This window comes from Vigna umbellata, chromosome 2, assembly GCF_029865625.1.
Source record: "Vigna umbellata cultivar VRB3 chromosome 2, Vumbellata_1.0, whole genome shotgun sequence".
NCBI lineage: Eukaryota > Viridiplantae > Streptophyta > Magnoliopsida > Fabales > Fabaceae > Vigna > Vigna umbellata.
In genome coordinates, this window is record NC_142166.1 from 39,053,380 (window position 1) to 39,079,267 (window position 25,888).

Sequence of the window (25,888 nt, forward strand, 5' to 3'; positions counted from 1 at the left end):
AAAAAAAAGAAACCCCCAAATCCTTACTCACATTTCTCATTCACTTCTCTCATTCCTCTCAACCCTTTCTCTTAATCTTACAAAAAATGATTTTATAATAAGTTTTTCATTTTATACTTTTTTTCTTATCTAATTTTATCCAATTTTCACAAGAATAAAAGAATTGGTAATTGACCTAGATCAGATATACTCGTTGTTAAACAATTTCTTACAAAAAATGATTTTATAATGAGTTTTCATTTTATAGTTTTTGTCTTATCTAATTTTATCTAATTTTCACAAGCATAATGACATCAAAGGAATAGGTAATTGACCTCGAAAAAATCAGAAACAGTGTTAAACAATTTCTTACAAAAAATGATTTTATAAAGAGTTTTCATTTTATAATTTTTGTCGTATATAATTTTATCTAATTTTCACAAGCATAATGACATTCGAATGAATTGGTAATTGGCCGTCAATGACTCAACTCTTTACAAAGGCAAATTGTTTTCTAATTTTTTCAATTGCAACTACAATAGGGATGACAGAGAAAATATTAGAGTGAGAGAGATGAAAGAGAAAGGGTTGAGATGAATGAGAAATGTGAATAAGGGTTTGGATTTTTTTTTAGTTTTGAAAATGAAAATTATTAAAATACCCTTAACCTTGAAACTTAGAATCCATGATATATAAGAATATTTTTGTCTACTAAAACTCGGTATACATTGCTAAAATATACCAACTGATTTAGCAAACCCTATATATAAAATATTAATATGATATATACTATTCAAGTGAAGATAAATGTGTGAGTTGATTTGAGAGTCAGTCAAGTGGAGGGACTTAGAAGATTTGGACGTGTCAAATAAAAAATAAATAAAGAACATCTTGGATCCACGTCAACTTCAAACTGACCCATGAGTCATTTTGCAACTTTTATATGTTCTTAACTAATATTTTGACATATGCAATACCAGGGATTATTTTTAAAATTATCAAATTTTAATTTTATTATGATTCAAAATAAATTAATAAATTATAAATAAATATTATACTATAAATAATGGGAATAAATATGGTGTAAAATAAGAGACATTAATTTAATATTAATAATGTTCATATTCGATAAAAAAAGACTATCAACTTTAACATAAGTGTTCTGTAATTTTAAATTTTATATAAAATATTATTTTTAATAATTTATTATTTAGTTTATTTTCAAATTGATGTCATCATTAATTATGTTTTCTATATTATATTTTAATTTTTTATTATATTTTATTATTCACATATTCTAATTAAGTTTTTTTGACTTTTTAATCTTTCATATTTTGTTTTCATCTTAAATATGAATTTTTTCTTATATGTTAGATGTATGTGAAAGTTATTTTGAAACATTAAAAACTATATTAAAAAGACATTATCATTTTCAATTTTTTGAATTTTAAATTTCAAATTCAAACTTTGTTACATATGTTAAAATTAAAATGAAATAAAATATAATAATAATAATAATTACTAGTATTACTATTATTTTTAGTTTTATTATTATTATTGTGAGGTTAGAGAGAATTCTGTTTGTGTTTTTAAAAGTTAATTTTTCTGTGTATGATAACATGAATTACATGAAATTGTATGTTTGCATTAATATTTTTGATGTATAGATGATGATCAAGTATTATATGACATGTTTGAGAGTGTGTAATTGTAAGGTTTCTAATGTTATAATTGTGTATGGTAAAGTGATATGATGGTTTAAAACTGAATTCAAGTGGATGGAGTATGGGTTGGTTAAATTCTTGAGTTTTAAGTCTAAAAGAGAAAGGTTTGGATGAGTGAGTTTGAGAAAGAGAGGTTGAGGTAAGAAAGTAATTGTCTAGGTGCTTTCATGAAATAATTTAAGTCTTATTAGATGTGTTATTTGAGAAAAATCTGTTACGAAACAAGATGGTAACTCATTTGTGAGTTTTGGTAGTGTTTTTGGTGTTTTGGGTTGTGTTAAAGTACAAAAATTGAGGTTTAAAGTAGTGAGATTTTGAATTAGAGAGTATGGGTTAAAGTGGACAGTTTGATATCTGTAATGGAGCCATTTAGGACTTGTGTAAGCCTTTATTTTGCTCTTTTGGTGTAGGAAGTGGTAGAATTGGGTTTAGGTAGTCTAAAATGGGTAGTTTTGGGTTTATAGTGGTCAATTTGAGTTAGATGTGTGTTTTCTGAGGTGTTTTAGTACCTAAGGGGTTGTAGGAACCACTTAATTTTGTTTTGAAGAGTAACCAAGGTCAAATTAGGTGAATTTTAGAAACTGATACAACGCTCGAGCGCCTCCTGGGCGCAACTACACCAGATTTAGGTTTTTAGGTTTTAAAATCTCAAATTTTGGGTTATGGACATGATTTTTGGACATTCTTTAGGTCGTTTTGGAGGTTTTGGACCCTTGCAGTTTCTTGCCTAAATGTGAGTATCAAGTTGCTATGAAGAAAATTGACTTATTGTGTGATTTATGATGACTTGTATGAGTGATTTTATTTCTTTAATGTATGATTAATAGTCTCATGTGTTGGTATACTATGTGAATGTGACTATTATTGTCATTGTATAGTTTTTTGTTTCACACATGACTGTGGTTGTAACTCTAAATTGTCGTTATATATCTTTCATTTGAAGAATAATGATAGGTATGAGGGTAACTGTCATTAAACAAACATGTTATCATGCATTAGTTTGACTCTATTAGTGGATTTGAGAGTCTAGAATGGTTTTAAATCATTTATTACATTTGAATTTTTATTTCAACATTTTAGTTATACATTAGCCATTGTAATTGCAATCTAAACTCATTTCTCATGAGCTTTTCTGTTCTCGAGGGATTGTTCCTCGTTTTGGGAGAGTGCATGGTTGTAGCAGCGTTCATCGAGGGATTTTTGCTATCGAAGATCTATGCTTGCTACATCTTCATCGGGGGAGAGTTTGTGGTTGTCTAGAAGCCTTAAATTGTTAACTGTCTCACAAACCATTGAGGTAAGTTGAGTCTTTCTTTGTTTGTATATGAATTTGCTTGTGCATTAATGTTTATGGAATTGGATATGCATAAATGCATTTGAATTTATAAAAACATACTTTAAGCATCATTGTTGTCACCGAAGTTGTCTTGAGATGGTGGTGATTGAGTGGAAAATAAACATTTCTTGAGAAGTTTCTATTTAATTGCTCAAGGTCTAGGTTTCTATTTAATTGTTGCATCTGAGCTTTTAGATATTGGGGTAGTAGATAGAAATGGAGCAATATCTACTTATAGATATTGGGCTAGTATAAAGAAATAGAGCTTCACATTTTAATGGAACGACCCGATGAGCGCAAGCGAGCGACCCGATGAGCTGAACATTTTAATGAAGCTTCACAACCAATATTAGCCCATTGGCCAGTGTGTGTCACCAATGAGCAGAGTTACCAAACGTATGACAAACAATAGTTGAAGACTGTAACGTTTCATGTTATATAGGAATGGTGAGTGGTGTGACCTTCCTAAGGATGTTGTTGCCCTACTAAGAAGGATCTTGAAGTTAAGAAGGTGGTCGTAGAGATAGAGTTAAATGCGCAAGGTGTATCTCACGACAAACATTACAATACCAGCAAACAAGAAAGTGGAAAAAGTCCTGACTCGTATGCATCTAACGACATAAAACTACATTTAGAAGTTGAAATCAATGGACTAGATTTGTCTAGATTGAGTAAGTGTAGTGGGAAGTTCAATGCTCTAGTTAAGGGTATTCCAATTGTTATTGAACAAAATACAGATTGCATTGGTCTCTATCTAACACTTATCGACAAATATACCGGTGGATATATCCTTCGGTAATTACCGATGACCTATATCCGTCGATAATGGTTATCGACATCGAAATTACCGATAGATTTTTAATTGTCAGTAAACCGTAAAAAATTCTATTATTTACGGATATGGGTTGTTTTTGATGGATTGTGTCCATCAATATTTTCATTTTTTTTTGTAGTGGTGCATCGACTCTTACCACTTAATTTCTTTCTCTATATGAGTTTGATAATTAGTGAAGTTAAGATAATCTCCTTCAAAATCACTATTCAGTACACACCCTCTAATCACACAACATCGTATTTTCTCATGGTATTTTCTCATTGGAAAGAATTACATCCACATCACAATGATATACATACATAAGTACACACACACACACACACTTAACAACCCAACTACTTTAAGCTCTTTAAATTTTCACAATACATTTTTCACTTAGCAATGATATCACTCGCTCAACAACTGAAACCCCTAGGAGCTAAATCCACTAAAATGACCCAGTAGGTTTGACTATCCCAACAGGTTTGACTTGTCTAACAAGTACAATTTGTTGTACTTAGGAAATTGATATGTATATCAATTTGCATTGTTGACTTATACTTAAGTTTTTCGTTTTAATAATTAAAAATTAAAAAAGTGAACTTTAAGCTTAACTTAACTTTTCAAAACTAGTATGTAAGATGAGATTTATATATATTTATATATTATATATTCACCTTATATAATTGATAGGAGATCTTCAATCATTAATGCATGTAAGGGATTTTGCACTAGTTATTTTAGAGATTATGTTTCGATTGTTTAATTGAAAAATATCCAGACAAGGGTAAAAATATATAACCTTAGGCTTTAGTTCATAACTGAAGCTTATTCTTTACTTTATGCTTAAGTTCTTTTTTGAACCAAAGTTTATTCCTATATTTAAAAAAAAAATCAATTTCTTTTCATCTTCACGTATTTCTCATCTTATAATCACTGTAGAACCACCGTATTCCCCATAAGCAAACAAAGTCACTAATACCTTTCTCACCTCCACATTGAATATAAGATATTTTTAAAAATTACATTAGGAAAAAAAATTATGAAACAGAAAAAAAATGCAAGACGAAAGAACGAACCTCTAATCACTTTCAGAATAGAAAGAAAATGGATGTTCATAGTGACAAGCCGACAACACACTTTACGTTGGCTACAAGAAAGGGAAAGAAGGAGAGTAGATGAGTGATGACGAAAGTGGCAGCATGGTTCGTGTTTGACAACAAAGAAGATAAAAAAATGGCTCTTGCAATAGAGAACTGATAATAAAAAAAATTTGGTGAGAATGTAATTTTAAGTTATTAGATGAATAAGTTTTAGTTCTTTAAAGAATCAAAACATATACTTGTATAAATATTTTCATAATGTCACAAGTGAAATTTTTTAAATTATTTGAAAAACTATAAATCTTGATTCTTTAAAAAGCTATAAATTTTGATTCTTTAGATAAGCAAGACATATATTAGTATAAGTTTCAATTATTTTATTTCAGAAGCGAAACTTATAATTGTGCTAAAATTTCAAAAAATATTACCGAAGACTTCGTTTTTTTTAACACCAAAACATATTAAATGGTTTCAAAAGTTTTTTTTTTATCTAGAGTGCTTAAAACATTCATTAAATATTATATCTCATTTCTTTAACTTTTACATTTAGTAGGTTATGTTTGGAAGTAGTTTCGAATAACTTGTAGAAGTTTATGTTTAGTTGTTCTATCTCTGAATGTACGAGAGTTTTACTTTATGCTTATAACTTGTTATTTACGTGATATGAAACAGCTTCTGGCAATAATTTGTATTAATTAATGTATTCATGTTTATTTTTTGTTTTTTGTTTTCATCAAAGATGTACTTATATTCCAAGTTTATATATATATATATATATATATCATAGAAATCTCGGTACAAGTTAAGATAATATATATTTGGGTGTTAAAAAAAGGTATATATTTATTGAAAAGTTACGAAATTCTCATCGTCTCATATTTATCATATATATATATATATATATATATATATATATATATATATATATATATATATATATATATATATATATATATATATATATATTTCACTTTACAAAGGAAATTAAAGTAAATGTTGTTTTTTCATTGACACCCCAAGACATCTTGGAAAAAAAGCATGGTAAGCAGGTAGTGGAGAAAGATTTTGTTTTCACGAGATGAAATATTGAGTTATTCTTGTATTGTAAGGTTGGAGATAATTGCAAATTTGTATGCTGTTAAATCTATTCACATGTATATATTTAAGGGTTAAATATATTTTTAGTCCCTAAACTATTGGCCGTTTCTGGTTTTCGTCCCTCTTTCAAAGTAAGGTACAATTTGGTCATCATTCTTTTCGGAACGTTCGTTTTAGTCCTCGGAATTTTGGTTTTAGTCCTCATTTGTTGCTGAATGAGGACCAAATTTTTAAACAGTGTTTAGTTTTCGAGGACTAAAACAAACGTTTCGAAAAGAATAAGGACCAAATTGTACCTTACTTTGAAACAGTGATGAAAACCAGAAATGACCAATAGTTTAGGGACTAAAAACATATTTAACCCTATATTTAAAGTAGTACGCAATTTAAAAAGTTTTATTTTTTATATATATTTATGTTGGTGGCTTGTAGTGTTGGTAATCTAAATATATGCTGGTCAATAATTAATGATAATCAACTATATGTGGACTTATTAATTCATTTTTTTCTTGTAAAATTTATATTATTTTTCAACGCAATTAATGCATATAGAAGGGTTGATAGTAAATGAATGCATAAATTAATGACATTTCATAATAATTGAAACTTAATAGTCATTACCAACGTAGGTACAACACAAAATAAATACAATATAAATAGAGTATGTGTAAAGACTAAAAAAATAAAGTAGGCAAACTAAGCGCAGTTAACCTTACTTATTTTAAAGGCATTACAAATGAAAAAAATAAAAATATATAAGCAAAGGTCTTCAATTCAGTTCCATCAAGTCGAATTTAAGGTTTTTGATAGATGAAATTTTGGTATGAATTATTTGTAATAGATATAACAATTATTAAGATTAAATATATTTTTAAATTATTAAGATTAAATATGTTTTTAATTTTTAAATTTAGATACATAATTTATTATAAAAGAATTTTAAAATTATCGACATAATTTTATTGATTGAAAAAAGTTTATAAATAAATTCGAATTCTTGATAGATTTTAAAATTTCAATTACTACTAAATTTTAAAGTTTTAATTATTAATAGATTTTTTCGTTAGTAAAATTTGTCAGTGATTATATACTTTAAATTTTATTGATGATTAGAAATTTTTATTCTAATGGTTGTCTATCAATAAATTTTTTTAGTAATTATATATTAAAATTTGTCACTAATTGAAAAATTTTATTATCAACACATTTTTTCATCATAAAAAGAGCAATAAATTTGCTCTCCATATCTAACTAGAGATGACAAATAAATTCATCATGGTGGGTGGGTATTATCCAAACTGCATCGTCATATCCATCAAAATATTCATTCCTACCTTCATCCTGGTTCTTGTTTAAATTATTAAAATTCTTATGGTTTATTCGATAATATATATATATATATATATATATATATATATATATATATATATTATTTTTAGTCTTTAATTTTATAATATTTTTTTTCTTTTAGGTACACACTCTTTTCTATTATAATTGTTTGGTTTACGCGGAATCAATTCACATCTTCATGATAATTTTTTCTCTTATCGTAACCTTTGTGTAGTTATGTTGAAATGATATATATAAATTAAATATTTTTCATGTCTCATGTTTAAATATTTCTATTCTTTTTTAATATTTTTATTTTTTAAATATTTTTTAAATAAAAATGTTTAACTCTCATTTCATTTACTAGATAATATAAAAAAATTATACTTTTATTCTCTTATTCTTAATTTTTTTCATTTAAATAACTATTTTTGTTTTGCTATAATAATTTTTAGTATTTCTGAAGTGTTTGACTAGTTTGATATTTGAAAAAAAAAATTATATCTCTTCATACTCTTAATTATATATTAGTTTTTCTTTAAGTGATTTCATTCAATGATGTATGAAACTATTTCTAAGAAACACATTTGATTATCTTTACTTATTTTTAATATTTTTATTTGTTGTTATTTTTATCATGTACAATAATATTTGATATTTTTTAAATAATTATTATTATTTTTAAATCATTGTCAGAAGTGTAATTCTATCATTGCAATTGTATAAAAAAATCAATCACTATAATGTAATAATTTAAGTTTTATTAATCATTCGATCCTCACTTTGGTCGAAAAGTTTCAAGTTGGTCACCCGTAAATTTTGTGTTTCAATTGCGTCCCAAATTTTAAAAAATGTATTAATTCGATCTTTTAAAAAAAATTAATCACAATAACGACATGCCATGTATCAATATGTGATATTCTTTAATTTTTTTAAATTTTTTAGAAAATATTTTGTTGTTTATAAGGTCCCTGGTGTACCACATGACAAGATTATGTCATGTGTCAAATGTTAGTATTATGGTTTTGATTTTAATTTAGTTCCTATATATTGTTGTTCTAATACGATTTAGTCCATTTTTTGTTCAAAATACAACAATATTGTCCTCCTCTAAATTGAGATCAAATTTATTATTTGTATAAATGTTATACTCATATTTACAATAAAAATAATTTTTTAACTTATTACATTATTGTATATTATTAACGGATTGTTAATAATATTTTTGTAATAAATTTTAATATAAATATTAATATAACATTTATATAAATAATAAATTGATCCTAATTAAAAGATGATCAAATTTATTATCTGTATAACATTAATTTATTTTTATAGAAAAACATGATAATATATTAGTTTTTAGTACTTACTTTTTTTAAATACATTTAATTATTTTTAATCTTATAGATTAATAATATATGCTAATGTAATGTAATATGTTAAAAAGGTAATTTTTAATAAAATATTAGTATAATATTTTTACAAGTAATAAAGTTAATCTCAATTTACGGAATGACAATATTGTTTTAATAAAAAAAAAATTGACTAAATTGAATCAAAGAGACTTACATAGAGACTAAAAGATAATGGTACTTGACATTGACATGTGAAACCAACAATGCAACGTTTTACACCAAGTACTTGACACATAAAAAAAAAATCCAAAAATAAAAATAAAACATTATTAAAAAAACCACAAATTAACACGTGGCCTACGGTTAATATCGTTACTAATTATTTTTTTTTTCAAAAAGACACTTGAAATATTTTTTTAAAAGTTGGGACGCTATTAAAATAAAATTTTTTAATGAGGACCAAACAAGTAATTAAGTCATAATTTAATGTCATTATCACGAAACTTGTGTGTGTGTGTGTGTGTTGTGTGTGTGTGTGTGTGTGTGTGTGTGTGTGTGTGTGTGTGTGTGTGTGTGTGTGTGTGTGTGTGTGTGTGTGTGTCTGTGTCTGTGTGTGTGTGTGTGTGTGTGTGTGTGTGTGTCTGTCTGTGTGTGTGTGTCTGTCTGTGTGTGTGTGTCTGTGTCTGTGTCTGTCTGTGTGTGTGTGTCTGTGTGTGTGTGTGTGTCTGTCTGTGTGTGTGTGTGTGTGTGTCTGTGTCTGTGTGTGTCTGTGTGTGTGTGTCTGTGTGTGTGTGTGTGTGTCTGTGTGTGTGTGTCTGTGTGTGTGTGTGTCTGTGTGTGTGTGTGTGTGTGTGTCTGTGTGTGTGTGTGTGTGTGTCTGTGTGTGTGTGTGTGTCTGTGTGTGTGTGTCTGTGTGTGTGTGTGTCTGTGTCTGTGTGTGTGTGTGTGTCTGTGTGTGTGTGTGTCTGTGTGTGTGTGTGTCTCTGCGTCTGTGTGTGTGTGTGTCTGTGTGTGTGTGTGTGTGTGTCTGTGTGTCTGTGTCTGTGTGTCTGTGTGTGTGTGTGTCTGTGTGTGTGTCTGTGTGTGTGTGTGTGTGTGTGTGTGTGTGTGTGTGTGTGTGTGTCTTTGTGCGTGTGTCTGTGTCTGTGTGTGTGTGTGTGTGTCTGTGTCTGTGTGTGTGTCTGTGTGTCTGTGTCTCTGCGTCTGTGTGTGTGTGTGTCTGTGTCTGTGTGTGTGTGTCTGTGTGTGTGTCTCTGCGTCTGTGTGTGTGTCTCTGTGGCTTTGTGTCTGTGTCTGTGTGTCTGTGTGTCTGTGTCTCTGTGTCTCTGTGTCTGTGTGTCTGTGTGTCTGTGTCTCTATGTCTGTGTCTGTGTGTCTGTGTCTGTGTCTGTGTCTCTGTGTCTCTGTGTCTCTGTGTCTGTGTGTCTGTGTTGTGTGTCTGTGTCTCTATGTTTATTAGTGTGTAAAAGAATAGATTTCATTCGAAATTAAATAATGAGAGTAAGGAATATTTAAATTATTTTTAATTTTGAATATTTGTATTCCTTTTATAATTTTTTAAAAATATGTTTAAAACTTTTATCAACCTTATTTTATTAACGTTTAATAAATGTTTTGGTTCTCATGAAATTTTATTTTATACTCTAATTTGAAATATATATGATTATATTTTTTTTCTAAATATTTGATATTGAAGAGATGAAAATAATATTCTTTTGATATTAAATATTTTATAATATTATGTTTCCTTGAGTAATTATTTTTTATATAAAATTAATTAAATGGAGAAAGTAAGGAAGAAGGAATAAATACAAACACACACAAATGTATACCCATCACTGAGTGGAGATGAGAATATGACAAAAATTTCATATCCGTTAGATTTGGATACGAGGCGGGGATGAAATTTTGCGGTTGATTTCGTTTTCGGAGGAACATTCTACTTCAAAACATATCCATTTTCAGATGTTAGTATGTTGGTTCTTGTTGTTACTCATGTCTTCTATTAATAACTTCTTCACATTCTTCAAAACATAATAAGCACACTACAGCAGACAACAACATGAAAATCATAATTAATTTTTTTTTGCATTCGTAGTTTAAACCACTAACTTCAAAATCTCCAAATCACACATTTTACATTATCATTAATCATATAAACAGCTTAAAAAAAGCTCAACTTTGATAAAGAATGGAAGGCGTTAGACATGAAGTCAAACATGGGAAGTCCACTAAATTAGCTACATGGATGTTTTGTTTACTGAACATTAAAGATCACATTAATGTCACCTCACACCTTTTGTTACTATTATTAATATTGTTAATTGCAAGGACTGAACTATGTAATGTTGAAAACATATAAAGTAGAATTCTAAAACACTGAGTAAAATCGAAAATGTGTAAAACATAAGGGAGAAGAAGAATATTTTACTCTAAAAGAAATAAGCAATAAAGTAAAATATATAAAGATAAAAAAAAGTTTAATTGGGCTCATAATGTTTTATCTAGTTATTTTATCCAGTTAAAACTAATAAATATACTAAGGAAAAAATAAATCAAATGTTGAATAAATGATAACTTCTACAAAATAACTCATAAGAATCTCTGTTTTTGACGACTTTCAATATAATATGATTATGATTTGTAAATAAAGTAGTTACTCTCTACAAAACCACGTTTTTTTATGTTTGTTTATAAATATAACAACCATTATTATAAATTGATTTTGCATTAGTGAAGAAAATGTACATACTTATAGGAAGAGATGTAAGTCTTCAGGTAATATTGTATATGCCTGGTAAAGAAAATGAAAATAAGGAAACATTTCAAAAAGATGTATTAGCGTAACATATGGTATACCTTAAAATAAAATTTAATTTTATTTGGAATGTTAAAAAAATAGTTTATTTATGAAGAAAAGAAAATAATTCCTTTTTATGAAGAAAATATAGAAACTTAGTTATTAAGCTATTAACATGTAGGATTAATTTTTTTATTAAATCTAAACACTGTTTTTTGTCTGATAGTTTCAAATTCTTTTTATTTACTCGATTAAAACACACATATAGAAAGTTTGGACTTCAATTTAGGTATATATGCATTTCTTTTTTTCTTTGAATATATTTGATTGTGGTAGATTTAATCTAATTGATTTTATGTTCGTTGTGTACTTCAAGATCAATGTTAAATACCATTCAAAATTTTGTAAGGAGGAATGGCATTTTTTGAAATGAATATACTTTATTATGTGGATCAAGAGTTTACCTATATGTATAGATTGAGAGTAATTTAGAGACATTCTTGTATCTCTGGTGCACAATTATATCAGCTATTTATATATTGTGAATTTGAAAGAAAAATATAAATGAAATAATAAAATTACAATTTTAAAAAGATTCTATCAAACATTATAGACTAATTATATCACGCGAAGAAAATATTTTATCTGATGATAAGTTTGGAAAATAAAAATTATATTTATTATAATGATTGGATACCGTATAAAAGAATTTAAATTTTTGTCCAAAGTAAAATATCATGCTACTACAAAATAAAAAATATTTATATATGAGAGCATTGTTTACAAAATCATTCTCATAGGAATCTTTTCTAAAATTTATATTTTTAAAAGGTAAATCAAATATAGGAATGATATTTTCCAATTTTATATTTTTTAGAAACTAAAAGAATTCCTTCTGTTAATATTGTAATATAAATTGATTCATTAAAAAATATTATATTCCCAAACTGAAATGTAATTTTATATTTTAAAAATATTTAATATAACTTTCATTGTAATATCAGTTATATATTTAAAAATCTTTATTCATTAAAAATTTATTTATACCGAAATAATTTTTTTCACAGATAAAAATATTGATTATAAATATGAAGAAAAATATTTATCTTATAAAAAATACCAGTTTAAAACACAAAAACTAATTAAGCTAATTACAGATTTTAGGTTAGGTGAAAGCAATCATCCACCTAATGGGCACAAAACATGACACACATTAAACTCGAGAGGGATGACAACAGTAAAAAGAATAACAAACGAAGGATATAAAAGTAATTTGACATTGAACCTATGTGCTAGAGATAATGATGATGATTATGCACAAGGATATTGATGATGAGATAACATCATTATGAATGATGATCGACAGCATGGTGCATGTGCATAACGAGAGTGGAATGGTATTTGACTTCATGTTTTGAGAGGAGGAGGAAGAGAGAGAAAGGAATAGAAGGGAAAAGAAAGGACCAAAGAATGAAGAAAATTCAATCGGATCGAATACAATCTTGACGTCCGCAATGACCCTTTCTCTCTTTCTCTCTCTACATTTTCTCTCTCTAGAACACACGCCATGAAGCAGCAGCAACAACAACAGTGCGTTTCACTGAGATTAAAGAAGATGCTGCTGCTTCTGCACTGAGAAAACCCTAGACACTTATACTGGATGCGAACTCGTAAACCCCAAGTGCAAAGTTTCACGCTTTTCGTTCATTCTCACTTTGTTGATCACTCACAGGATTCTGTCACTGTTCAATTTCGCAAATTTCAACTCTCGGTGAGTCATGGCAACTGTTAACGTTACACTTCAGACGTTTGACCCTTTCACCTATGTTTCTGTTCCTGTTTTTTTTTTAATACCGCGTCCCATTGGTCTCATTTGTAGCTCTAGATCGCTGATTCGCTTAAGCTAAGCTTCGATCGGCTGCTATTTTTGTAACTACTGTGATGAAGTTTATGCTTTATACTTTTCCCCCTTTTTTCAATTAAGCTTGGACTTTTAAAAAATGGTAATTATTCGGGTTTTATTGATTTTGGTGTGAGATGTGTGTTAATTTAATTGATTTTTTTTCTTTTAATTTTTAAAGTTTTTTTTTTCTTTTAGTGTTTAGTGTGATAATATAATTTGTTGAAAATTTTCGGCCTTGTTTTTTGTTAATGGTTTTTCTTGGGTATTATTGTGTGCACTGATGGATGGGTTGGATCTGAGAAGTCATGTGTTGTACAGAGATTCATGCGAGAGCTGTTTGGAGGTTGCTCCTTTAAGGGAGGTAGCGCAATTGTAATGTTCAGAATCAAAGAATGTTTCTTGGTTTTGGTTTTCTTTGGTGTATGGCTTGTGTTTGATAAAACTCAGCACCACGTACTTCTGTTGGATCACAGAGAAGACTTTTGCCTTGAACTCGGGGTTGAAGTAGTACTTTCTGGGTTGAGCGTTGTGAGCGTGCCCAGTTTCTCACAAGCTGTTGTGTAATTTTACTTTGTTGAACTTGTGTTTTAAGTAACTTAGTTGTTATGCTTAGGTGATTGCTTGAAGGCCGTGACATCGAAAGATGGTGCCTCCGGGGCCACCCACTCCCATTGGTGGTGCCCAGTCTGTTTCACCCTCTCTTTTAAGATCAAATTCTGGAATGCTAGGAGCTCAAGGGGGTCCCATGCCGTCGCAGACATCTTTCCCTTCACTTGTGTCTCCGCGTACTCAGTTCAACAACATGAACATTCTAGGAAATATGTCCAATGTAACTTCCATACTGAATCAATCTTTCCCAAATGGAGCTCCAAATCCTGGGCTATCTGGTCCAGGAAGTAGCCAACGTGGAGCAATTGATACTGGAGCTGAAACAGATCCGCTCTCCACTGTTGGTAATGGAATGAGCTTCAATAATTCTTCTTCCACGTTTGTACAGTCAAATATAGTAAATGCTGCTTCCTCTGGTCAAGGTCAGGGTCAACAATTTTCAAACCCTTCTAGTAACCAGATGTTACCTGATCAACAACATTCCCAACAGCTTGAACCTCAAAATTTCCAACACAGTCAGCAGTCAATGCAACAGTTCTCTGGTCCTCTAAATACACAGCAGCTGCCTCCGCAGCAGCATTTTCAATCAATTCGAGGAGGTATAGGTGGCATGGGACCCGTAAAGCTAGAGCCCCAGGTAAACAACGATCAACTTGGACAGCAGCAGCAGCCGTTGCAATCTTTAAGGAGCCTTTCTTCAGTTAAATTGGAGCCACAACAAATGCAGACAATGAGAACATTGGGACCTGTTAAAATGGAGCCTCAGCACTCTGATCAACCATTATTTTTGCAGCAACAACAGCAACAACAACAACAACAATTCCTCCACATGTCAAGTCAATCATCCCAGGCTACTGCTGCCCAGATCAATCTTTTGCGCCAGCACAGGCTTTTACAGTTACAACAACAACACCAGCAGCAGCAACTCTTGAAGGCAATGCCTCAGCAACGCTCCCAGCTACCACAGCAATTTCAACAGCAGAACATGCTAATGAGATCTGTGAAACCAGCTTATGAACCCGGGATGTGTGCTAGGCGGCTGACACATTACATGTATCAGCAACAACATAGACCTGAAGTAAGAACCGACTATGATCCTATGTATTGACCTTATTCTATTTTTGCATATAATGTCTTATTAAGAGATATTTTCAATTTGATTTCATATAGGATAACAATATTGAGTTCTGGAGAAAGTTTGTTGCTGAGTATTTTGCTCCTAATGCCAAGAAGAAATGGTGTGTTTCTATGTATGGAAGTGGAAGACAAACAACTGGAGTTTTCCCTCAGGTATGTTCATAGAGAAAACCTTATAAATCAAATTGTTTGTCTTATTAATTCGTAGTCCTGTATAACCCTATCTAAGTTTATGAATTAATCATTTGACCGCATGATTGATTGTACATTTATTGCGATTTTGTTGTCATGATTTGCATATAATGTCTCTTTAGGACTTCAGTAGCAAATTGCTTTGAATGTTGCAATGGCTAGATTCTGGTATTCAATATAGTAATTTCATTGTTGCTAAGTGGCAGTTTAACATTACAGATGAATTCTTTAAATTTTTGCAGGATGTATGGCACTGTGAAATATGTAATCGCAAGCCTGGACGTGGTTTTGGTAAGTTTTGGTTTTTGAGGTTGTTTTTCTTGTATATCCCTGTTCAGTCTACTTTTTGGTTCTTTTCTGTTTGAATGTTACCATCTTAAAATATATGTGAAGTATTTGCAAATGGGTGTGTGGTGCTTATTGCCTTTCTGAAAGGTCATATTTTTTTTTCCCAGAAGCAACTGTTGAGGTTCTTCCCCGGCTTTTCAAGATAAAGTATGAAAGTGGAACTTTGGAAGAACTGCTTTATGTTGACATGCCTCGTGAATATCATAATTCCTCTGGTCAGATTGTACTAGATTATGCTAAAGCAATACAAGAAAGCGTTTTTGAGCAACTTCGTGTTGTTCGTGATGGTCAACTTCGAATAGTTTTCTCTCCAGACCTGAAGGTTATATATAGAAATATTAACATTAAAATAATTTAATAGTTATTGTCATTATTGATTTTCTTTATATGAAAGACATATTAATATTTTCATGTTTTTTTATTTCATTTGCAGATTTGTTCTTGGGAATTTTGTGCTCGGCGCCATGAGGAGCTCATACCCAGGAGATTGTTAATACCACAGGTTGCCATTAAATACATTCTGACTGGACTTTGTAATTACAACTATTACACTATCTGTTTATTTAAATAGACAAGAATACTGTGCTGATTAATATTGATTAATGAGCCCATTTACTCTTTGTTGGTTTTTGTTAGTCTTGATAAATTTTTTCCGTTAGTGTAGGTGTGCAGTTAGTTTTCAGGTTGACATTTTATGAGATCTATGCGGGGATATAGTCTTGTTGCTAGTAGTATGATTGTTATTTTGTTAGGAATGCCTTTTGTAATGCTGGTTTTGTACTGTAGAAAATTTGACAGAATAATTCTTTGCTAAGCATTTAGTTTAGATATTTATACATTATGGTATTTTCGTATCTTATTATTATTATTATGATATACAGGTTAGCCAGCTTGGAGCAGTTGCACAAAAATACCAGGCTTTTACTCAAAATGCAACACCAAATATATCTGTTCAAGAATTACAAAACAACTGCAATATGTAAGTCAATTTTTCCATTAACCTTTTTGTTAATAATTGTGATTTTTTATTTATTTAAAAGTTAATAATTTTTTGTTTTAATTATATTGGACCTTTCATATTACAAGACCATGGAATGGGGGCACGACTTACTTTCTTTACCCCTCTGAATAGGGATTCATATGAATGTTTGGCCATGCTTATCTACATTAGCCCAACTCTAACTGGAGTTGCTTCTGCTGTTCTTACAAATAAGAGCTGGTTCTTTTTAGATTGCACCACTATCGGAGTTCATTGGGCTCCTTGTGTAAGAACTGTTCTTACATAAGAACTGTGTTCTTGTCATAAAAAACATTATTTTTAGTTTCAGATTCAACATAAGAAAATAGCTATAGTTTACCTTCTCCCTTGGAGTCTCATTGATGACCTTCTCTGTCAGCTTCTTCTGTGTTTTGTGAAGCAGTTTTGTCAGGATTGTGATTAAAATCTTGAATTTGCTTGATTTGGAAATTTTGCTTCCTGTTAACAAGCTGGATTTTGAGTAAGATCATGAAGTGGTAGGATGTAAACAACCACCTAATAGGATCGGAGTGAATTGGTATAATTGGTTCTTTCTCTGGTATTGCCACTTTTGGGTTGGGTTAGGTGACCTGGTTTTCCCCAAGTTTGTTTTAATAGATTTTTTTGTTGTCCAAATTTAACAGTTTCTGTTTCTCCCCCTTTTATAGACCCGGACAAATTGTATCTATCTTTTTTGTCTACCCCTCATCGATCCTCTGTCTCTTGGCCTCTCTTGGTCTCTCAGTCTTCACTTGACTCCTGTGTCTATGATCTGCGATCAGGATCCAGCTCTTGTACTTGTAAAATAAATATTTAAACTTTTAACTGAATTTCAGTGATTTTATTATACATATTATTTAATTATACTATCATTATCATATTTTTGCATTGAAATATATTTTTATATTTTTGGTAGGATCTTATGATCCTTGTTAGGATCCTACATTTTACATTTCTGTAACCCTCCTCCTGACCTTGACAACATTACTGTCCGCAGCTTCTCTGCTGCCTTCACTGTTCTCAGATCTCAATTCATCATTTTCTGCAACCTCAACAATGGAATGACCGATATGTTTTCTATTTGTTTTTTATTTTAGGCATGTCGCTAGACTATGTTCGTGTAACTTTTGCTTTTATCTGTTGATGGCTATTACATTTGCTGTGTTGTGTAATGTTTGTGATTTTTTAAGGTAGCCAGATAGTATTTTAATGTTCAAGTGACCAGTTTTACTTTTAATGTTTGCTTTGCAAAGCTGAAACCGTCTTTTTGTTTGTATTGTAGCTCCCCCCTCTTGAAGTTTGAGTGTTATAAAAATTTCTTTAATTTTAAATATACTTTTTGACAACAAATTTATTGTTAAGTGTAAACAAATTATTGAAAAAATATATATTTTTATTGTCTCAAAATTAAAATTTAAATGAATTTGTTTTTGCATGTTAGGCCAATCTATTTCAAATATATAGATTTGTGTATTTTATTTTATTTCAGATATTGGTGTCTTGAGTCTCACTGTCACGAAACTCTGGGATGTGTTGCATGCTTTTATACATTCATTTCCAATTCGTGTATACTCTATTTTCTTCTGTTTTGTCTACTGTCTATAATTTTAATTGCACTAGTCCTTTTACTTGACCTCTTTTTGTCTTAATTAGGTTTTACTTTTCATGAAAGTTTGTGTTCTTTCTTTTAATATTTTTATACACTTCTTTTCCAGGTTTGTTGCATCAGCCCGTCAGTTGGCTAAAGCCTTAGAAGTACCATTGGTTAATGATCTAGGATACACAAAGAGATATGTGCGCTGCCTACAGGTAGTGTTCTATTCTTAAGATATTGCTTATCCCGTATCCTTTAGTGTTTAATTTTAGTATATTTTATTGTGGGAAATTGTGTATTTATTTCCTTTTAATATTTCAAATTGCACTTGTTACAAATTGCACGACACGATTCAGTCCCTCAGCATTATGAATTGTATGATGAATCATTTTTGTTCCTGAATTGTGTTCGAATTGATGATACAAGTGTGAATCATGATTCGATTTATGATTTGTTTTTGCTCCTCTCACATTCGCCCATGCCTTTGTGCACCTGCTCTCTGTGTTCACGACTCGCACTCGCCCTTGCAGTGTGGTGGTGACTGTGTGGTGGTCCTCTGATTTTTGCAGGGAGGATGCTTTTGTTCTGTGCAGGAGTTTGTTTTTGATTTTAGGGTTGATTTTACGTGGTTGACGGTGGCACGATGTGACCTTCTCTACTTTCATGAGTAAAGACAGATAACCCTAGGGTTTTTTAGTGGGTTAGAAATGGGCCTGTTTTTAACCTAAAATTTTAGCACATTTAATTTAAAATATTTTAAGTGCAATTAGTAAATAGAAACTCTCTCTAAAATTAATACTGGACCCAAAAGAAAAAAGGTGACTATGGAAATGCCGCATCCAAAAAATTTTTTTTGGGTAAAATATTTATTAACCCATGTATATATATATATATATATATATATATATATATTTCATTTCACAAAGGAGTTGGGTCATACAACCTAACCCAATCCAATCATTATAATATTAACTTAATTTATTACTATGTAACCTCTCTTTTTTAATGTAATTGTTACTATTAATTTCACTTTACATGTTTGTGTATTGTGTGCTTTATTTTTTAAATATTTATGAATCTTACAATTTGCTAGAGTCATAGGCTATGATTTGCGATTACCATCATATCCCTGACTGTTGAATTTATGAACAGAACAACCCATTTGCCTTGGTTTTTGTATGCCTTGGTTGTTGTAATAGGGAAGCCTTGTTTTTTTTTTTGTTTTGTTTCTCTCAATGTGACTGCAAATGTAGCAATTATGCTGGTTTCTGTTCATGATAAGATCTCCTGAGAGATGAGTTGCAGCCCATGTTTGATGGTGCATTTAGATTGTTATAGAAATTAGACTTCTGGAAGAGGGATTATCGAGGGCTAAGTTCAGTATTTAGAAGAGAATAAATGATACATTTATCAGAAAATTGAGTTTCATTTTTATAATAATCTCCAATGAACTGTATTCATACATGGTGAATACAACAAACTTAGTTTATTGTTTTTTGTTTATACTGCAGATATCAGAAGTTGTAAATAGTATGAAAGACTTGATAGATTACAGCAGGGAAACTGAGACTGGACCTATGGGTAAGCCAATAATTTTCTTGTTTATTTCTCATTTTTAAGTCTGGACACGAATGGGTCGGTAAATAACACTTTATTTTGAGATGAGAACTCTGTTCCTTGTACTATTGTAATTTTGGTTTTACTATTTCTATTTTCCAATTAAAAAATTTCATTGTGCAGAAATTGCAAGCCTTGTGATGCATTTAATATCATACTTGACTTTTATACATTACAGTTTAGAATTGTGTTTTGGATATAATTTTTTGTCTCAACATACATTTGGTTGATATATAAGGAGCTTGCATCCAACCTTTCTAAGCGACCCCTGGTAATGCAAGTTTCCTTCTGACAGAGAGGTTGTCAAAGATACAATGATAGATGATTGATTGTTCATGATCTGGTTAAGAGGGGTGGTCCTGGAGATTCAAGTTGTAAATGTCTAGTTGTACTTTAAAAGCCTACTAACGACTGTTGTTAAATGTTAGGGTCTGTCTCTGGATTTTAGGGATAATGGAGGAAACTTTCATGGAAGATTGATATAAGTCTCGTTGTTTGGTCACTTGAAATAAAGTCTTACCCTGCACGAAATTTACCTTTTATGTCCAGGAGAAATAAATATCAATATGTAATTTCTGTATACTCTACCGAACTGATTTATGCATATAGAGAAATTGCTATGTAGTCCCTCTTGTTATTTTGTTTTGGAATCTGGCTTGGAGATGATGTTGCTATGATAATAATGATAAATAGATGTTGAAGGGAGTCAAGAGTGGACAATTGGAGTTCATTTCCTAGAGATTTATTTGTTTGAGTATACTATTAGGCTATTTCAGCTTGAGATTCATGACTGTTATTTGGGAGGAAAGACTTCTCCTTTTGTTGGCTGTTTTACTTTGTTCTTGAATCCTGTTTCTGTATCTTGGTATTGATGTCTCTGACTTCCTAACATTACGATATCCTTGTGTCTATTTTGGGGGGTACAGGTATATAAGATACACTCATTTAATATTTTCAAATAGGAAGTTTGGTACGTTTGAGGTCATGATACTGATGAAAGTTGACTGAACTTCTTAAGGAGCAAACCTTTTCCTTCGTGCTTTTTTGCCCCAAGCATTTAACCATTTTTGTTTAACATGACATTGATTATATGAAACTAATTCTGCAGTGACATCTTTCTTTGATCCCTGCACCTAATTGGGAAAATGAGCTCTAACTCTTTCCGTTATTGTTCTGTAATTTTTTCCTCACTTAATTGGGGGAAAGTTTACGTCTTTAGGATAACTTGTATCTTGTTTTCCCAAAATCTCATGAATATTTTGTTTGCTTAATAATTATTTCCAGTTGTTTGATCATGATAATAGGTTAATAAAATTTCTTTCTTTCTATTATTTTTCCATCTCTCAGATAGCTTGGCAAAATTCCCTCGGAGAACAAATGGTTCTTCTGGACCTCGTGGTCAAGCACAACAGCATGAAGAACAATTACAGCAGCAGCAGCAACAGCAACAAATGTTGGCCCATAATTCAAATGGTGATCAAAACTCAGTACAAGCTGCTGCCATGCAAATTGCTTCTAGCAATGGTATGGTCAGTGTGAATAACAATGTCAACTCAGCATCCACATCAACCACCACAAGTACTATCGTTGGACTTCTCCACCAGAATTCAATGAATTCTAGACAACAAAATTCAATGAACAATGCAAGTAGTCCATATGGAGGTAGTTCCGTTCAGATTCCATCCCCAGGTTCCTCCAATACAGTGCCACAGGTCCAGCCAAACTCATCCCCTTTTCAATCACCAACGCCATCTTCTAACAACCCCCCTCAAACATCTCACCCTACTTTAACATCGGGCAATCACATGAGTACAACTAACTCAGCAGCTAATATTTCCATGCAACAGCAGCAGCCATCTATTTCTGGTGATCCTGACCCTAGTGATACTCAAAGCTCAGTCCAGAAAATCATACATGAAATGATGATGTCCTCTCAGATTAACGGCACAGGAGGAATGATCGGTGTTGGTTCTCTTGGAAATGATGTGAAAAATGTAAATGGTATTCTGCCAGTGAGTGCCAATACAGGGCTCAATGGTGGCAATGGCTTGATGGGTAATGGGTCAATGAACAGTAATTCAGGTGTCGGGGTTGGTAATTACGGCACAATGGGTCTTGGTCAATCCGCTATGCCTAATGGAATGAGAGCTGCTGTGGTGAATAATTCAATCATGAATGGAAGGGGAGGAATGGCATCTCTTGCTCGGGATCAAGCTATGAATCATCAACAGGATTTGTCAAACCAGCTACTTAGTGGGCTAGGGGCAGTAAATGGTTTTAATAATCTTCAATTTGATTGGAAACCTTCTCCTTGAGAGCCGTTGTGATGGTATGGATGTTGTGGTTCTTGAAAGCTTCTCATGCAACATGAGCAATGGTATTTCCATCCGATGATGGCAGAGTATTTGGGTTGGGTAGTGATAGGGCGTAGGCCACTGTGCCAATATATGATTTTATATATAAGAAATGAAAATTTGTTGGCTGGTTGTGTGGCTGATGGGGCTCATTTTTCTTGTGAATTCAAGTGTAACGTTTTTTTATTAATATTTCTTGCGAGCTTTTCACAAACTCATCCTTGATATACGCACTCGCTTGAGGAAGGTGACAAGTTTTGGGATTCAAAAAGCAGCTGGTTGTTGGGGGAATTGTAAATTATTGTTCCAAGCAATGATCAATCTGAAGTTCCTAAGCACGGGGAAGTAATCAACATTCAAACGTTGAATGAGGTCTGTTTATCCAATGTAACCTTTACAAAATGAAAAAAAGGAGTACAAGTATTACTTCCAAGTGTCAAGCCATTGATGAAAAGATGGTTCTTGAACATATAAACAGACACTATCTTTTGCCTTATAGGGCATGGAAAAAAAATGAAAGAGAATGAAATTTGCAATGTGACTATTATCACTTCTCCCTTTACAGTCCTTTCATTTTTGGCATTGTAATGCTTGCCATTATTTGGCACTACCAGCTTATAAATCAATATATTTTTCAATTGTCGCCGACAGAGTAGACTTGGGAACTGCACCGATTATGCTTTCTTTTTTCTCTCCATTAGTGAAGAACAGAACTGTTGGTATGCTTCTGATGCCGTACTGAGTTGCTATGTTTGGGGAGTCATCTGTGTTAAGCTTGTAGCATGCAATTTTGTCACCATATTGCTTCGCTAACTCATCGATAACAGGTGCTATCATCCTGCATGGTCCACACCACGGTGCCCAAAATTCTACCAGAACAGGGGTTTCATTGGCTATCACAAGTTTGTTCCAGCTTGAGTCAGTCACCTCTTTCACTGCCAAGTTTGAGCACATGTATTATTTCATCATACAAAACAACACAAAGAGAATCACTTAATTAGAATTTCCACCTAAATACTTTCACACAACCATAAAAACATAGATAAGTCTTTAACATTCTTTCCAATTAAAATTTATTAAAAATTAGAAATTGTAGAACAATAAGTGAGATTCATCAAAAGATAATGACACCCACAAAATTTCATAATATCTAGTAAATTGTAATCTACAATAAATATTTCAAATCATGTCAATGTTTGAGTAAAGAATAATTCTAATTCCTCTAACACCTTGTTATAAAATATTGAATGCATTTTAAATATTCAAAACGTTGAAAACAAGGTACTGCTAGGAGAATTCGCACTTGTAGGTGGATATAGCATAGCTCTTCTAAGGTACTTTTGGAAAGTAGACTATCGAATTTAACACATGCTGAAATTCCTAATACGAATTAAAATGGAAAAGCATGTAAAAAGATGGTTACTCTGCAATTCAATAAATAGAAAGGCTCAAAGCTTGCATCTGAGATAATCACTTACCTTCATTTACTGCTTCACGAGCATTACAAACAAAACGGGATTTTCGGTAGGTTGAATAGAGAGATTGGAATGAGAGTTTTGTGTTTGGCATGGATTTCTTGAAACCTGTGTGAGTTGGGAAAAGCAGCTTTTCCCTTGAAGTTGGAAAGCACGGAGAAAGGTGGGGTGTGGCTGTGCGCACTGTGGTTACTCCTAAACACTTCTCCAGAGCCATGCTAGCTACCAACGTGCTTTTCTCTAAAGCTCTGTTAGAAAATACACTCCTGAACTTCTGGATAAGCTTTTCGACTTTTCGGTTTCATTATGTATTATCTATCTCCGTATGTGGATATTATTACAAGATTGTGAGGTTCTAAGAAGGCTCAAATTCATGTGGATGTCATTTTTGTTTTCAATAAACCTTTTTCTCCCACTAAAACCTACAAATTCTCCAAAAAATTATCACAACCAGAAACTCAGGACTGCATTACCATCAACCTACCCAAAAGGACAGTAAACAGTAATTAACACCTAAATTTTTTAGTCTAGAAGATATACGTAAACTTATAATTTTTTTTAGTCTAGAAGATATACGTAAACTTATTATTAATAGGCTTTTCTAATTCTTATTTTGCTTTATATAATTAAGTGGTAGGAAACTATTATGTCATTTTTTTTTATCAAAATTATAGGAATTGATAAACTTATTTTCTCTCACAAATGCAAATAAGACATTTTTAGGACTTTTTTTTGGTAAATTAGTAATCTAGAATTGATGAGATATGAGCTCCATGAGATCGTGTGGTCATCAAAAGAATTGGAGGAATACTAGGTCATAACTGGTTAGGATCGGAATCAACCAATCCACTTTTCCACTCTCAAATTATTCATAAACAGTAAGCATCCTTATCAAGCCACATCATACTCCATCTTTCCATTATATTCTTAAAATTTGGACTCTAGGTTGAGTGTTGTCCATTTAATATATCTTAAAATATATTTTCTAATATATCAAAATCAGTATTTTTAAAATATAATAAAAAATAACACAATAAAAAACATAATAGAAAATCTTTGTTCTACTTATATACCTTCCATAATCACATATGCATCGTACCGTCTCTGCTATTGCTAACTAGACTTTCTTCAAACCTCTCTAATGGTGGTTTTGGGATGAAAAAGAAAATGCAACGGAAGAACATTGTTTTTGCATCGGTAATATATACCATCTCATTTTTAAAATAATTGATAATGTTGTTATTGATGATATATTAATATTTTATTATTAATAGTTGACGACATATTAATATAAATTGTAATTGTTTAATTTTCAAAATTAAAAAAAGTCACAAATATAAAATTAAAGTGAAGTCTATTAATTTTAATCTTTATATTTAAAAAAAAATTACGTTTTAAGTATCGTAAGAATACCTCTTTTTATATCTTTTAATTCTTGTTAGTTTTCTGACAATATGAAAACTGCTACACAATTGGAGACATAATGATGAAAATGTTAAAAGAACTTTAAAATGTAAGTCTGGAAAACAAAATTAACATGTATATAGAGAATAAATGATTATCTTAATCGATTTTTGGACTTGTATTCCTGTATGATCTTAAGGGTGTTTTCAACATGAGATAATAAGTTTCAACCTCAGAATTGTTGTCTTGATGGATACAAAAAGAAAATATCTGATATGTAGAAAAATGTTCATCTGATTCAAATTCTTAGTATGATTGTGACCAAACTTCTGAACAAGTAAACAAACATAATGTTGATGGTCCACATAACATGTGAATAATAATTTCTCATAATATAAAATTACTTGCCAATAATTTGGCCCTCTTCAATCTTAAGAAAGGAAGGCTCTTTTTCTGATTTCTGTTTATGAAAAACTCTCTTCCTGGGCAGACAAATTGGTGGTTGAAGGACCTTAACTCTTCAATGAGTGAACTTCTTTTTCCACAAATGTCCAAGCCTTTTCCACAAGTTGTTATCCATGATGGACCAAGATGATAAATTCATCAATTACAGTTTTGTTGATTTGTATTATAGGAGGCAGAGTGATGTATATAGTATGTTGCAAAATAGTTAACCAAGTGTTAAAAAAATTCTTT

The 25,888-nt window shown here is 31.1% G+C and overlaps 2 protein-coding genes across 4 annotated transcripts; one reads left to right on the forward strand and one right to left on the reverse strand.

Moving 5' to 3' along the window:
* The first annotated feature begins 12,933 nt into the window (after window positions 1–12,933).
* On the forward strand, window positions 12,934–22,863 carry LOC124837975 (transcriptional corepressor SEUSS-like). 3 transcript variants are annotated; one of them, XM_047313467.2, is made up of 10 exons: window positions 12,934–13,312; window positions 14,058–15,131; window positions 15,224–15,343; window positions 15,625–15,673; window positions 15,838–16,052; window positions 16,164–16,232; window positions 16,612–16,709; window positions 18,464–18,557; window positions 19,854–19,923; window positions 21,307–22,863. In XM_047313467.2, the coding sequence occupies exons 2-10, from the start codon at window positions 14,088–14,090 to the stop codon at window positions 22,272–22,274; spliced, it is 2,727 nt and encodes a 908-aa protein (XP_047169423.1). In that variant the 5' UTR covers window positions 12,934–13,312; window positions 14,058–14,087; the 3' UTR covers window positions 22,275–22,863. The 3 variants fall into 3 exon arrangements, with proteins under 3 accessions (XP_047169423.1, XP_087962872.1, XP_087962873.1); XM_088106746.1 differs by lacking the exon at window positions 12,934–13,312 and adding an exon at window positions 13,789–13,805; XM_088106747.1 differs by lacking the exon at window positions 12,934–13,312 and adding an exon at window positions 13,955–13,972.
* On the reverse strand, window positions 22,660–24,086 carry LOC124837976 (thioredoxin-like). Its single transcript, XM_047313470.2, has 2 exons — window positions 23,792–24,086; window positions 22,660–23,248 (listed from the first exon to the last, which is right to left on the reverse strand). Exons 1-2 carry the CDS (start codon window positions 24,003–24,005, stop codon window positions 22,929–22,931), a joined length of 534 nt encoding a protein of 177 aa, XP_047169426.1. The 5' UTR covers window positions 24,006–24,086; the 3' UTR covers window positions 22,660–22,928.
* Between the last annotated feature and the right edge of the window lie 1,802 nt (window positions 24,087–25,888).

Bases quoted from the DNA above. Each gene is read 5' to 3' on its own strand.
- LOC124837976 (XM_047313470.2), bottom strand. From the start codon at position 24,005: ATGGCTCTGGAGAAGTGTTTAGGAGTAACCACAGTGCGCACAGCCACA. The intron at 23,249-23,791 runs GTAAGTGATTAT...CAAACTTGGCAG, and splicing joins TCGTGAAGCAGTAAATGAAG to TGAAAGAGGTGACTGACTCA.
- LOC124837975 (XM_047313467.2), top strand. From the start codon at position 14,088: ATGGTGCCTCCGGGGCCACCCACTCCCATTGGTGGTGCCCAGTCTGTT. The intron at 15,132-15,223 runs GTAAGAACCGAC...GATTTCATATAG, and splicing joins AGCAACAACATAGACCTGAA to GATAACAATATTGAGTTCTG. The intron at 15,674-15,837 runs GTAAGTTTTGGT...TTTTTTTCCCAG, and splicing joins CAAGCCTGGACGTGGTTTTG to AAGCAACTGTTGAGGTTCTT.